General features: G+C 43.9%; 1 protein-coding gene across 4 annotated transcripts in view; it reads left to right on the top strand.

Annotated features, from left to right (window-relative positions):
* LOC310638234 (uncharacterized protein C1orf21) overlaps nt 1–15,348 on the top strand; it is a 279,715-nt gene that overhangs the window by 187,157 nt on the left and 77,210 nt on the right. The window contains exon 6 of one of the 4 annotated variants that reach the window (XM_083359101.1): nt 14,947–15,058. The exons of the other annotated variants lie outside the window; for them this stretch is intronic. Coding sequence (XP_083215227.1) covers nt 14,947–15,030 — 84 coding nt within the window. The 3' untranslated portion in view covers nt 15,031–15,058. Of the gene's footprint in view, nt 1–14,946; nt 15,059–15,348 lie in introns of those variants that run through there. 4 annotated transcript variants of the gene reach the window in all.

Raw genomic sequence — 15,348 nt, 5'->3', positions numbered from 1 at the left:
TCATTATTTATTTGCAGGAACTGAACTGGGAAACAGGGCTGTGAGTGCAGCTATTTATACCCTGGCCTCTAGGTGGCGGCCAATAGGTTTAAACCAACTTATTGCGGCCCTAGAAGCTGCCAATGGTGGCGCTGGAGACGGGTTGTCTGAGGAGCTGGGAGCCGTTAGCCAGCTTCCCCGCTTAAGCAACCTTCCAGCAATTAACCCCACGTGATACACTTTAGTAAGACAAAGCCCAATACATTACAGTTTGACTTTTCAATTGAGGTTCATCCAGGCTGAAGTAAACTAAGACAAATTTCAGGATTATTTTCCCTTCCCTGCTTTAGAATGAATAGTAGCAAAATTCAATAGAACTAATAAAGGAATAAAATTATGCAGTTAAAAGCAGTTACTACAGGTTTATGCCAACACTGAATAACTAGCCACAGATTTCAGTAGATGCTTCTATTAACCCAAACAACTTTATTGTAGATGCCTGTACTATTAATAAAACACATTGGTTACATGAAACATCTGGATAGACTGCTTTTCTTTTATGTACATTGTAACAATAAAATTTGAACTGTAATAATACATGAAAGGATTTTGTAATGATAGTGATTCCACAAGCAGCAATTGCTTAACTTGTCTAGACAACACAAAAATAATAGGCGATGGAAAGAATTTGGCTGCCACTGAACGAACTGCATTAGTTCTACACAGCCTGCCCTGGGGAAAGAGGAATATGAGGGCTTGAAAAAGATTCAGGAAAATTGATGTGGGAAAATGAAAGGTTTTCATCTGGCCCAGAAGTGAAGGACCCTGGAAATGCACATTTTACTTAAAAAAAAAAAAGCTGCCAGCCTTTTGTTCTAGACTTCTATTTATGGGAAATCTGCACTTGTATCATGTGCTCCTTTATTAGAGAGGATGGCATACAAATGGACTAAGCAAGCATGTTCAAGTTAATATTTGATGCAATATATTTTGAAAAGTATTGGCTACATGGGAACAGAACATTGGTCTTCGTGTATGGTCCCTGATTTCAGTACTCTTAAATGACCTAATACTGTCAGATTGGCATTATGATGTTTAAATAATCATAGCTGCTGTCCTTATACTCTCAAAAACTATAATGCAAATGACAAAAAAAATGAAGGCAACCCACTTCTTCTGTTTTCCAGTATGTTAAAGAAGGAATGAGAATAAGAAAAGCTGCTTCCTCTCCATTAGGAGAAAAGGTCCATGATAAATATTTTCTCTTTCATTCCCTGTTAACTGTAATGTACCAGGATCAAATTATAATTTTCTTTGTGCATGCACACAAATTTTATTTATTTATTTATTATTTATTTATTTCTATAGCCACCCAACTCAACCAAGAAATTCTGGGTGGCTGATTGACATTAGTTTAGTTTTAGTTTTAGTTTTATTATATTTGTATACCGCCCTTCTCCCAAAGGACATTAAACTAATAACCACTAATAAAAAATCCCTATATAAATTACAGTTGCCCCTGCTTGAGCAATAAAATGCTTGTAGCACTGGAATTTTTAGACTTTGCTGTGAGTCTCCATATCAGTATATATGTACCTGTTGAGGGCAGGGAATGACTTTTTCTTGGCACAATATATAAACCATCCTTTACATTCTCAAAGTAAATGAGAGTGCTATCAATTTCCTAGAATTATTTCAGAGAAAAGGTTTATTAGCAGAGGAATCATAAAAGGAGCCCAATCTTTTGTTTTCACTTCTTGGCCAATAATAATCATGTTGACCATTTCTAGTGTATTTAAGATTATTTCCTCCCCAGGGTTGAGAACTCACTTATCAAGGCATGATTTTTCCATTTAATCTGCTACAAGCCAGGATACCTGTCTCCTACATTTCAAGTTGTGATGACCCAAAGAGATTAGTAGAGGATAACTTGCAACTGATTCTATTTTGTTTGTTTTCTTAGAAAAGCTCCAGACCCCCTCAATTTTAGTTCAAAGGTAGTGGTTGTTTTTATCCATAATTCTTTCATTTTCCTAAAACCTGTCAAAAGAAAAGTTCCTTAAGAATTTGAAATAGCAATAATGTGTGTAGGAGAGAATCACAAAACTGGGCTTCTTTCATGATCTTAGCTTGGAACTGTACAGTTAAATTGGAACTGTAAGACAGGAATGCTAAAATATTAGCTTAATATTGGTTATATTGCTATAGTGCTTTTGCAGAATCACATCATGAAGTTTTGCGGTAAGAAAGGTCATGCTGGTGTCAGTGAATGCTATTTAAACAGCCTATTTAGCCAACATGGTTGGTTGGTTTGTTTTTTCAGAAGTCTTCTGTAGCTCCTGTGAAATGTTTCTTCAGTAAAATGTTGAAGGGATAGTTTAGATCCTGCTCCTGATGAAGTCAAAACACGTTCAAAATATTTGAACCGCTTAATTCTCAAATAAGCCACAGAAGGTGCTGTGGGTTTCTTCTGTTATAAATCAACATTATCTTGTGATGCAACTGAAATGTTGTAACAGTTCAGCTTTTGTCTCACATATTATAAGAATACAAGCAATGCTGAATGCTGTGTTTCATATGCTGAGCCCAAATGGCACTGATTGATTTTTTATTTGATTGATTGATTGATTTTATTGGTGGTGAGACCTCTCCTCAAGAAGCCTGCCTTGGACCCAGCTGTGTTAAATAACTTTCGTCCGGTCTCCAACCTTTGCTTTCTTGCGAAGGTTGTTGAGAGCGTGGTGGCGCATCAGCTCCCTCTGGTTCTGGATGAAGTGGATTATCTAGACCCGTACCAATCGGGCTTCAGGCCTGGGTACAGCACAGAGACGGCATTGGTCGCTCTGGTGAATGATCTCTGGAGGGCTCGGGACAGGGGATATTCCTCTGTCCTAGTCCTATTAGACCTCTCAGCGGCTTTCGATACCATTGACCATGGTATCTTGCTGCGGCGTCTCAGGGGATTGGGAGTGGGAGGCACGGTTTTTCAGTGGTTCTCCTATCTCCTGGGACATTCGCAGCCGGTGTTGGCAGGGGGACAGAGGTCGACCTCGAGGCCTCTCGCTTGTGGAGTCCCTCAGGGGTTGGTCCTCTCGCCTCTCCTGTTCAACATCTACATGAAACCGCTGGGTGAGATCATTCGTGGTTTTGGAGTTGGGTATCATCAGTATGCTGATGATACCCAGCTTTTTATTTCGACCCCAAACCACCCCAGTGATGCCCTCAATGTGATGTCCCGCTGCCTGGAGGCGGTTCGGGTCTGGATGGGGAGGAACAGGCTTCGACTCAACCCTGACAAGACTGAGTGGCTGTGCGTACCGGCATCTCGGGATATTCAGGATATCCCATCTCTTTCTATAGGGGGGTGAGTTATTACCCCCCGTAGATAGGGCTCACAACTTGGGAGTCCTCCTAGACTCACAGCTTTCTTTAGAAGACCATATAGTAACTGTGACTAAGGGGGCCTTCGCCCAGGTTCGCCTGGTGCGCCAGTTGCGGCCCTATCTAGACCGGGATGCCTTGCGTACGGTCACTCATGCGCTCGTGACCTCTCGTTTGGACTACTGCAACGCTCTCTACATGGGGCTGCCCTTGAGGACCATTCGGAGGCTCCAACTGGTACAGAATGCAGCCATGAGAGTTGTGTTGGGAGTTTTCCGATACTCTCATGTTACACCTCTGCTCCGCGAGCTGCATTGGCTTCCAGTTGTCTTCCAGGTGAGATTCAAGGTTCTGGTAATGACCTACAAAGCCCTACATGGCATGGGTCCGGAATACCTTAGGGAGCACCTGCGGCCGGCATCAACTTCCCTCCGCCCAGTACGCTCCCACAGAGAAGGCCTCCTCAGGGTGCCACCGGTCAAAGAATTCTGACTGGTGGTCCCCAGGGGGAGGGCGTTCTCTGTGGGCACGCCGGATTTATGGAACCATCTTCCGGTTGAGCTCCGGATGGCGCCTGACCTCCACTCCTTCCAGCGCGATCTAAAGACTTATCTGTTCGAACAAGCTGGCCTGGCCTGATGGGATGGGGTCGGGTTTTATTACTGTTTAATGTATTTTAACCTATTGTTATAGTTTTGGGCACTTTGTTTAATCTCTTTTAATTTTTGTATTTTGTCTTTTAACATGTATTGCCCTGTTCACCGCCCTGAGTCCTTCGGGAGAAGGGCGGTATACAAATAAAATTATTATTATTATTATTATTAAATTTATATGCTGCCCTTCTCCTTGAGGACTCAGGGCGGCTCACAACAATAAAAATTAAAAAACATGGAGTAAAAAAATTAAAAGAGAATTAAACAATAAATGCAAAATTACGAGACAATTTAACCCCGTAAAAAGCCTAATTAAAAAATGTAGTCAGTCCAGGCCCGCTTGTTGGAACAACCAGGTCTTCAGGTCACGGCAGAAGGACTGAAGGTCAGGGGCCGTCCGCAGCTCCAGGGGCAGTTCATTCCAGAGGGTCAGCGCACCCACAGAGAAGGCTCTCCCTCTGGGGATCGCCAGCCAACATTGCCTGGCCAACGGCACCCTGAGGAGGCCAACTCTGTGGGAGCAAACCGGGTGATGGGAGGTTGACAATGGCAGCAGGTGGTCTCGCAAGTACCCCAGGCCTAAGCCATGTAGGGCTTTAAAGGTTATTACCAGCACCTTGAATCGCACTTGGAGGGTAACTGGAAGCCAATGCAGCTCGTGCAGGAGTGGTGTAACATGGGAGTACCGAGATACTCCCATAAGCACCCGCGTGGCCACATTTTGCACCAGTTGAAGCCTTCGGGTGTTCTTCAAGGGCAGCCCCATGTAAAGAGCATTACAGTAATCCAAGCGAGAAGTGACGAGGGCGTGGGTAACCGTGCATAGGGCATCTCGGTCCAAAAAGGGGCACAACTGGCGCACTAGGCGAACCTGTGCGAAGACCCCCCTGGTCACGGCCATTAGATGATCTTCCAAATTAAGCTGTGAATCCAGGAGGACACCCAAGTTGCGAGCCCTTTCTGAGGGGGGCAATACCTCCCCCCATCAAAAGAGATGGAACTTGTTGGACAATACGAGATGCCGGTATCCACAGCCACTCGGTCTTGGAGGGGTTAAGCCTGAGCCTGTTCCTTCCCATCCAGACCCGCACTGCCTCCAGGCACCAGGACATCACATCAAGGGCATCACTGTGTTGGCTCGGGGTGGAGATGAACAACTGGGTATCATCCGCATATTGGTGATACCTCATCCCAAAGCCATGGATGATCTCACCCAGCAGCTTCATATAGATGTTAAACAGGAGGAGGGAGAGAACCGTGAGGGGCCTCGGGGTAGATCTCTGTCCCCCTGCCAATACAAACTGCGAGCAGCCCGAGAGGGAGGAGGGGAACCACCATAAAACAGTGCCTCCCACTCCCAACCCCTCGAGTTGTCACAGCAGGATACCATAATCGATGGTATCAAAAGCCGCTAAGAGGTCAAGTAGGACCAGGAAAGAGGAAGAGCCACTGTCCCGAGCCCGCCAGAAATCATCCACCAGTGCGACCAATGCCATTTCTGTGCTGTAGCCAGGTCTGAAACTGGACTGGTACAGGTCCAGATAGTCCGCTTCATCCAGGAATTGCGGGAGCTGACGCACCACAACACTCTCAACAACCTTCGCTACAAAGCGAAGGTTGGAGACAGGATGGTAGTTATTCAATGAGGCCGGGTCCAGGGCAGGCTTCTTGGGGAGGGGCCTCACCACCACCTCTTTTAAGGCAGAGGGAAAGACACCTCCATCAAAGAAGCATTGACAACTGCCTGGAGCCAGCCCCCTGTCACCTCCCAGGCAGCTGAAACCAGCCAGGAGGGACATGGGTCCAGTCAACAAGTTGTAGTGCTCAGTCTACGCATGATCCTGTCCACATCATCCAGAGTCACAGGGTCAAACTCACCCCAAATGGTATGATCAAGACCTGCCCTCTCCACTCCGCCAGATTCCGCCCAGTCGGAGTCCAAGCCAGTCTAGATCTGAGTGATTTTGTCCTGCAGATACTGTACAAATTCCTCAGCCCTACCCCCTGCAAGGGGTCATCACTCGGTCCCTGATTAAACAGGGAGTGGGTCACTCTAAACAGGGCGGCTGGGCGGTTCTGTGGAAACAATGAGAACGGAAAAGTAGACATGCTTTGCCACTTCCATCACCACAAGGTAAAACTTAAGATAAGTTCTTAGCTGTGATCGATCAGATTCGGGTCCAGTGGACCTCCAACAGCTCTCTAGGCATCTTTTCCGGCGCTTCATCTCCTGGAGCTCCTCGGTAAACCAGGGGCCACCCGGGATCTGCGCCGGGTCAGAGGCCGCAAAGGCACAACTCGATCCAAGGCCCCAGCAGCCGCCCTCTCCCAGGCTTCTACTAGGGCCTCGGCAGAGTCGTGGGCAAGGGAAGCAGGAAATATCCCAAGCTCCATCGGAGCCTTTCAGGGTCCATCAGGCGCCTGGGGTGGAACCACCTGGTCAATTCCACCTCCCAGCGGCCGGGGGGTGGCGTACTGAAAGTCTAGCCGGAGAAGAAAATGATCGGACCATGACAGGGGTTGGATGATTAAATCCTCCCTACCCAGATCATTAATCCACTGCCCAGAGATAAAAACCAGGTCGAGTGTGTGCCCTCCATTATGGGTCAGGTCCTGAATTATTTGAGTCAGTCCATGGCTGTCATGGAAGCCATGAACTCCCGGGCCAACTCAGATGCCTCACCCACGGAAGGCAGATTGAAATCCCCCAGAACTATAAGCCTGGGGAACTCAATAGCCAACCCGGACAAGACGTCGAGAAGCTTGGGCAGGACCGATGACACGCAGCTGGAAGACAGGTACGTAATCAATAGGCCCAACTGAACTCCAGGACCCCACTTCAGAAGGAGAGACTCACACCCGCCTATCTGAGGGACAGTGGCCACTTGCAGACAAAGACTCTCCCTAATAATAATCGCCACCACCACCCCGCCCCTGCCCTGGGCCCGCGGCTGGTGAAGCACCCAGAAACCTGGTGGGCATAATTCCAAGAGAGGGATACCCCCCCTCTTGGCCCAACCAGGTCTCCATGATGCAAGCCATGTCCACGTTCTCCTCCTCAATAAGATCCTGTATGAGGGAAGTCTTGTTCACCACGGACCTGGCGTTGATATAGACCAACCTGAGCCCAGGTTCCTGTAATCCTATGCCCCCGGGGGAGTGAGAAGAGCAATGAGGGCGGGAACAGGCCACCGCTTGAAGACAGTGGTGGCCCGTTCCCCGATTACAATAAAGCTCTCTGCTCCCACACTTTCTGCCCCTCCCAATCATTGTCGGGATAGAAAGACCCTCCTCACTCAGAGCTGCGTCCACTCCCAAACCCCTACTCCCCCCGTGACCATCCAATGGTCTGGACTGCTGTCCGGATCGAACTCCCCCAAGTTCATTCTGGATCCCTTGGACCTCCCCCTCCCGGATCCCCTTAAAATGTTATTTAAAAATCTTAGTAAAAATCACCTCAGGTTCCTCTTTGTGGCATGCCATCTCTCGGGGTCCCACAACCCGTCATCAAGGAAGATCTTCCGTAAAACAGATGGATACTCCTGCGAGAGGGGGGAATCTCGCAGCGAGTAAAGTTCTGCTGCAGTGTACGCTGGCATGCAAAAGGGAAATGGTAACATCAGACAATGAAGGGTGCCAGCAGATGGAATCAATAAAAAGTTCAGTCAGCCTGTGGCAGATCCCAAAGCCAAAATCGTGTTAACGATCGACGGTGGCGACAGCGGAAGCCATAATAAAGGTGGCAATGACAACTCCAAAAAGGGGGCAGCCCGATGACAATAACGGCAGCCCATCACGGCAGACCCAAAACAACAGGTTCAGCCACGATGGCAAGAACAGCTGCAGCCTCCGCGGTGGCAAAAAGGGGGGGAGGAGGCGAGTGCAACAGCAGGCACCCTGGCAACAGCAACAGCAGGCACCATGGCAACAGCAACAGCAGGCACCATAGCCACAGCAATAGTGCCACCAGGTCCACTGCATCCGTAGAGCCAAGCTTGCCGAGTGGCGGAGGGGGGGAGCCACAATATTAAAAGCCCCTTTCCCCAACCCCCCCGCCACAACCCAGGTCCCATAACAAAATGTACAAGCAGCGTTTGGCTCCGGTTCCAGTTCATTCGACTCAACTCCATTTGACTTGGCTCAGCAAAAAACAGTCAAGTCGGTCGGCCCCGCCCAGCCGCCGGCGTCTTCTCACCAGTGTGTGTGTTTGGATGGCCGGCTTCTCTTCCTCCGTCCTCTGCCTTTTCCAGGCATATCCCGACGGGGGAGGGTGCTAACGCTCCACCGATAGTTCAGCTGATTGGATGGGGACCAAACGATGGTAAAAAAAGTCCCATGGCCACCCAACAAAGCTCAGAAACAGCAGACAGCCATCATGGTCATGCGCAGTAAGTTCCTGTGACACTGAGATAACTTCCATTGAAGTGTAATGAAACTTCTTTAGTCCTATACTTAAAACAGAATAGCCAGTTTGAATTCCAAATTAAATGCCTAGTTCACATGCCTTCTTGCCTACTTGTTAACATCCTTATGAGTAATGTGACCTATTGAGCTTGAAAACAAAGTATATGTGTTTGGAGAGAAACAGACTTATGAGAGTCAGTGCTTGCATGTGAGAACTGCCTAACCAGGTTATGCTGAAGCAAATCATTGTTCAAGGGCATTGGTAGCATGTGCTTTACAAGCCGCAGGATCACATAGTCTGTCTCTAACTGATCAGTTCATTAACTTTTATTGCAGTTGGCTAATATCAGATGTAGATAATTCTTCAGATTTTGTTAGTTTTCTCTTTTCTGCGGCAAAGGAATTTGGATACAGTATTGTGGCAGGATATTGTCATCCTGGACTTTCATACGACCCCACTAGTTATATAAAACTAAACAATGGGCTAAATAGTTGGGAAGGGAAGCCACAATAATGAAGTAAATTGGTAAAGGTATTAGGGAACATTTCCCCAAGCTTAAAGATTTAAATAGGACTCACCACCGAGCATGCCCCAATATGTTGTGGAAAATTGAAAATTTATCCTAACATCAACCAAGGCTAAAGAATAAGTCCTGGGAGAAAATTAAGGAAAATGAGGCAAACAGGCAAGAGATAAGCTTGACTGTAGAAATCAATTCATGAATATTATCTTAAGAAACAACGGGTATGAGATGGTTGCAAAAAAGAGACAAAAATATTGAGAATCTTAGAGAGTCACCATAGGCAACAGTTTTCTAAAATGAATAAATTAGATCCAAAAAAGCAACTTGTAGCTTGCTGTTTGGTACAGAAGACAGGCTACTCCACTGTGTGGCAAAGCCAGATAATACAAATTGAGTGCTTCTAAGAAGAACTAAGGAGCAAACCTGACTATCATGAATCTTATTTCCAGTTTACATTAATAATCATAGAGAATGTATATGGATTTTCCATCTCCATATTCCACTGAAATATTTCAGATGTAAATTGATGCAAATTGAATAGTGAGAATATTTGAAATTCAATTTTCTCTTGGGACAGTCATAATTTAGCTTTAGCAGAAGGGTTAAATTGATCCTTGCATACCCCAGAGCTGAATGTCAGATTAAAACCTCAGTATTTTCCCTTGTATGAATAGTGGAAGAGGGTTTGCCAGAGATGTTCCTTGAATCCAGCTCTCATCAGGTATCATCTAGCTGCATTAGAACTACAATTCCCAGGCTTCCCGAGAGCTAACACATCAGGGTAACAATGATCTGTTGAAGCACATAATGAAGAAAGTCTTTGCCAAAGCTTCACACATTTATGTTGTAGAAGACAGCATTAGCAGCCACTATTTCTGGCTCTGTTTCAAAGAAAATCCTGGTGTATAAGAAGTATGACAGAGGGGTATCCTGGGAAGAAGCATTGTGGGCAGAGTTGGCTTCAAAGCTTCCAGGTGTTAATCTTGACTGAAAATGTTTATATAACTGTATGTGATAGTGATACAACCCTCCTTGGATTCTATTGATCACTTATAAAGAATGGCGCTTGGGAGATTAAAACAGGAGGCGTGGTGGCGCAGTGATTAGTATGCAGTATTGCAGTCTAACTCTGCCGACAGCCTGAAGTTGGATCCTGACTTGCTCAAGATTGACTTGAGTCTTCCATCCTTCCGAGGTTGATAAAATGAGGACCCAGATTGTTGGGGACAATATTCTGACATTATAAACCACCCAGTAATTGATGTAAAGTGGTGTGCTGCCACCATGTGGCTGTTTTGGGGAAATTATAATATGCTATCTTATCTGGGTCAGCCAACTCCTCCCACTCTCTGACGTATTTCCTCCTTCTCCTGACCATGTGCCTTTGCACCCCTCCCCTTTCTGGGATGGACTTCCTCCTTCTTCTCCCTGGGTGATTCTCTTCCTCCATAACCGGCAGATACACGTGCAGACACTGAGTCGTTACTGTCTTTTGACCTTGGAAATACCGTGCGTTATCATCTAATTCACCTCATCTGCTGTAATCTATTCTACATGCAAATAAAGGTACTTCTGGATGATAAAAGGTACTTTTCACGAGTTCTGCTATCTGGCAAGAGCTGTTATCAGTGATAATATCCGCCTATACAGACCAGCACAGGGGTCTTAGCAAGGGGAAAAATCATTATACGACAGCTTGATCCAGAATAAGCGGTATAGGGTGGTATATAAGCCTAAATGCTATTGCTAAAACAGTATTTTGTGGAGATGGAAACTTCATTTATTTTCCCCTTCCCCCATGGCTTTCTTTGTGATTCCAGAGCTTAGTACTGGTAGGCTGCAAAACTGTTTTCACTCATGTGGGTGGATTCTTCATGGCTCTGTTCATTTCTTTACAAAAAGTGAAAAATTATGGTCTGAATATGTGCTTGCATGTTCATTCATTGACATTCTTCTAAAGGGCATCATGAAAACAGAAGACCAACTGAAGTTTAGAGTTTCTGTGGTAGGCAACCACTTTAATACCTTGGAGAGCCATTCATCAAAAATGCTGCAGTGTCTTTGCAGTTCCCTTTACTATCGTTAAAGTAAAAATGTTTCACATAATTAATTTCACCATACCACACCAGGCCACCCAGCCTCTTCCGTTGCTTCCTTTGAATGGCAATTAGAAAAAGGAGTCACATTGTTAAAGGCTAGAACAGTAGAAGGCATTGTGCTTTTCTGGTTTCTGAACCTCATACTGTGGAACTATAATAGAGCTGTGAAAGAGAACAATTTATCTTACAGTATTCCTGTGGTGTCAGTTTGTCTGTAAATGCATCATTTTAAAACAATTAAAGCAGCTAATAAAAGGATATGGTGCAGAACAGGCAGAACATTGCCAGAATATGAGCATGACTATCATCAATTGTTAAAAATCAGAAAGGAGAGGAAGCAAAAACAGGAACATGCTGCATTAAACTCAAATTCATCCTTGTCTGTATTGTGCTGTGGGGCTATGTTTGCTGTAATCATGCTTCTGTTTACATGCACATAACCTTTGTTTATTTGTATTTTAAGAGGCATAGAATTTAACTAATTTAGAATTAGTTAAAGATAATAGTACTTGGAATATCTGTGTCTAAAATTGCCTGGATTTTCTATTTTTAAAAAATAATTTTAAACTGTATGTTTAGTGCCTCAAGTACAGAGAAGGAAACATTAGGACCTTTAAATTCTAATGATTTAGAAAAGCAGTTCTCAAATATTTTGGTCTCAGGACTACTTTGCATTTTAAAAAATGATCGAGGACTTCAAATAGCTTTGGTTTATGTGGATTATATCTATTGATATTTACTGAATTAGTTATTAAAACTGGGAAATGTTAAAATCTTTGACTTTACAGACTCCTTGAAAAGGTCTTGATGATCTGAAAATCACACTTGGAGAACCAATGGTTTAAACCAGGGGTCCCCAGTCCGTGGACCAGTACCAGTACCGGGCTGCGGCATGCCAGTAACCGGGCCGCACAAACAAGGAAAGCCCCATGCACAGGATGTAGGTAGCACACAAAGCCATGCCCCCTCCACTCTGCGGAAAAACCTTTCACCATGTAATCGGTCTGTGGTGCCCAAAAGGTTGGGGACCTCTGGTTTAGACAAGTTTGAACTGACTTAATTTATTTCTATTTTATACCCATTTTTTCTAGAGTTCAGAGTGCACACACATAGTGTACTCTTTCATTTTATTTTCATAGATAGGTTAAGCTGAGAGTTACCTAGTGAGTCGATGGATGAATGGGATTTGAATTCAAGTTTACATGATGATAACCTAGTATCCTTAACTGTACAACACAATATTGGATATAAATTTGTGCTTGTGATAGAAATGATGAAGATGCAAGATAGTTTACAGGAGAATCAAATATTTAAAAGTTGAACTAATGTTGAAATATTAAATGTAAGATGGTCTTTATTCACTGTTCTCATAAGAGCTTAAATATATAAAAATAAACAGAGCAGTAATCTTAAAAGTCTGTCCATCATATCAGTTACAACATTTAGAAAATATATCATGATTTGCATTCTGCTACAAAGCTTAATCTAATTTGCATTTCAATCTAATGTGCACATCACTTTCCATAGGCCTGGTCAGAATTTAGAAATATTTCATGACTCATCTATAATTTATTCTACAATGTTCCTATTTTAATGTGATTCTCTTCAATGACAAAGAGACCCAATTCTTAAATAGTCTTTATTCCAAAAAAAGAAAGAAGCCTGAAATGAATTGCCTTTGGCCATATAGCACATTTTCTTGTTTTTAAATAACAATAATCTCCACTTCTTACATCACCATCATTTCATTCTCTTGTGTTGATTACAACTTTTCCTCTTGCAATTTTACTTAAGGTTATAAGGCTAAGGAATATAATGCTACCCTGTCAAAATAAAATCATCAAGTTGATTAAAACACACAGCAATGAACTTAACTGAATTTCAAAACTAAAACAAGTACTGAGTTTTACAGGGATGATTACTCATGTGGCATACAACAGTATTAGGTTTGTTTCCCTATTCATGCTTTTTAAGAATATAGACCTCTTTGCCTAGACAGAGAGAGTGAGATTGTCTCACAAAAGCTCTTCACTTTCCTCCCTCCCACCCCCATACCCATCCCCATCTCCTGATTTCAGCCCTTTCCAAAGGAAGATTTTACTTGCTTCAGAATTATCCATATAGAATGGTAATTTGCTCTCCAGATTTTTTTTCTCTTCTCCCTGTCTGGTAATTTGGTAATTTAAAATAATTGTTCTTCCTCTTGCTCATACTTTGAACTAAAAGTGAAGACTGAATCCAAATTGCAATATGGAGAATATATACCTTTAACCACACTAATATTAAAGCTACATCGCAGTGACCTATATTCAAATACAGATTTTTAAGTTGAATTAATAAGTTCAGCCAATGTTCACTTTTTTTTCATGGCAATTACCCTGAGAAAGGAGCTATGCTGAAGAACTGCATGCTATTCTTCAGGAAAACATAGATTGTATCCTGATTTCTTTTAACCTATGTTTGCATGTTCTCTTTCATTCCTTTACCTTTTTCAACTCTGTTGTTGCCTACATAGAGTCATCATAAAGCTGACAGGTTGATTAAAAGTAAAGCAAGAGGTTGAGCTGAATTTCAAGTTAATAATTATAATTAAGGTTCAAAAACCCTTTAATGACGGACTGAAGGCAAGCTTCTCATCCTCCCTCCCACTTTTGCTGCACGATGGATGGATGGATGGATGGATGGATGGATGGATGGATGGATGGATTTAACAAATACATACAGCTATATGACTTAATCAAATTGTTCTGGGCAGCTAACTGCATACACACACACATAAACAGAAATAACCAACTCCAATCATAATAACAACAACACAAAGCAAAGCACACAGTCTGGGTCCTATTGACCTCCTGGCCATAAAGCCTGTGAGATCTGGATATTGCTAGTTTTTCCTGCAGATTTCCATTCCAAATGATGCTCTCTAGATCACAGATCCCCAACCTTTTGGGCACCAGGAACCGGTTCTGTGGTGAGAGGTTTTTCCGCGGACCAGAGGGTGCATGGTTTTGTGTGTTGCCAATATCCCACGGATGGGGCTTTGCTTGTTTGTGAGGACCAGTTGTTGGCATGCTGTGGCCCAGTACTGGTCCACAGACTGGGGGTTGGAGACCCCTGCTCTAGATGACAGCCCATGGTTGCTCTCTTGGTTAAGAATAATGGAATGTATAGCCTTTGGGAAATACAAGGTTTGAAAATAGTTATTTCTCGAATCCTTAAAGGAAATAAATATATGATGCTTCTTAATCATATATGCATCAGTAATTTCAGTCTGGGTTTGATACCAAAATGGCTTTGGTGCCTTAAAGCAGGGCTTTTCAACCTTTTCACCGATTGTACCAGTTTTAGAATATGGCAATTTTCAAGTACCACCAGCTGCCTAGCAAGGTGTCAAAAAGTTGACCAAACAAAAAAACGGAAAAAAGTGATAAAGTACAGGTAGTCCTCACCCCCCTTTAATATAATATCTTCTCTAGCCCCCTTTAATATCCTCTCTTCCCTCACCCCCTTTAATATCATCTCTTCCCTCACCCCCTTTAATATTCTCTCTTCCCTTCTTTTATAGCCTTTCCTCTTCCCCCCCCCTTTTCTCTTCCGTGCACCTCCAGCTGATTCCTCTGAAGGCTGCACTTATCTGTCTCCTTTGCAGTCCCCTTCTCTTTCCCCCGTTCTTTTTTTTCTTCCTCCCCTGCCAAAACCTCCTTTTATAGTTGTATTGTTGTATTGTTTTTTAAAAAAACCTTGTGAACCACCCTGAGTCCTACGGGAGAAGGGCAGTATATAAATTGAATAAATAATAATAATAATAATAATAATAATAATAATAATAATAATAATAATAATAATAATAATAATAATAATAGCCTTTCCTCCCCCCTCCCTTCTTTTCTCTTCCGTGTGCACCAGAAGCACCAATCCTGGGGCTCCTATCTTGTCCCTGCAACCCTGCAGAAGTGCACACTGATCCTGGGCTTTGCTCAGCCCCCATAGCCCTGGAGAAACGTCGATCAGCTGTAGCTGTTCCAACCAAGTTGCCTTTCCAACCAAGTTCTCTCCCTCCCTCCTTCTCTGACTCTTTCCTTCCTTCCTTCCTTCCTTCCTTCCTTCCTTCCTTCCTTCCTTCCCTCCCTCCCTCCCTCCCTTCGCTCCTTTTAAAAAAAAAACCTTCTAGAGCTCCAGGCAGAGGTGGCAACAGGCAGGCAATGGTGGGCAAAGGCTTCCTCTCCCTCCTGTCATTGCCTCTGTGTGGCTCGGCTCAGCTCACCTCTCCCAGATCTGCACATATGTTCATGTGTGAGAGAGAGCATG

This window comes from Vipera ursinii (assembly GCF_947247035.1).
Source record: "Vipera ursinii genome assembly, chromosome: 3".
In the NCBI taxonomy this organism is placed as follows: Eukaryota; Metazoa; Chordata; class Lepidosauria; order Squamata; family Viperidae; genus Vipera; species Vipera ursinii.
Note: the sequence above shows the minus strand (reverse complement) of the source record. Positions and strands in the feature narration are given on the sequence as shown.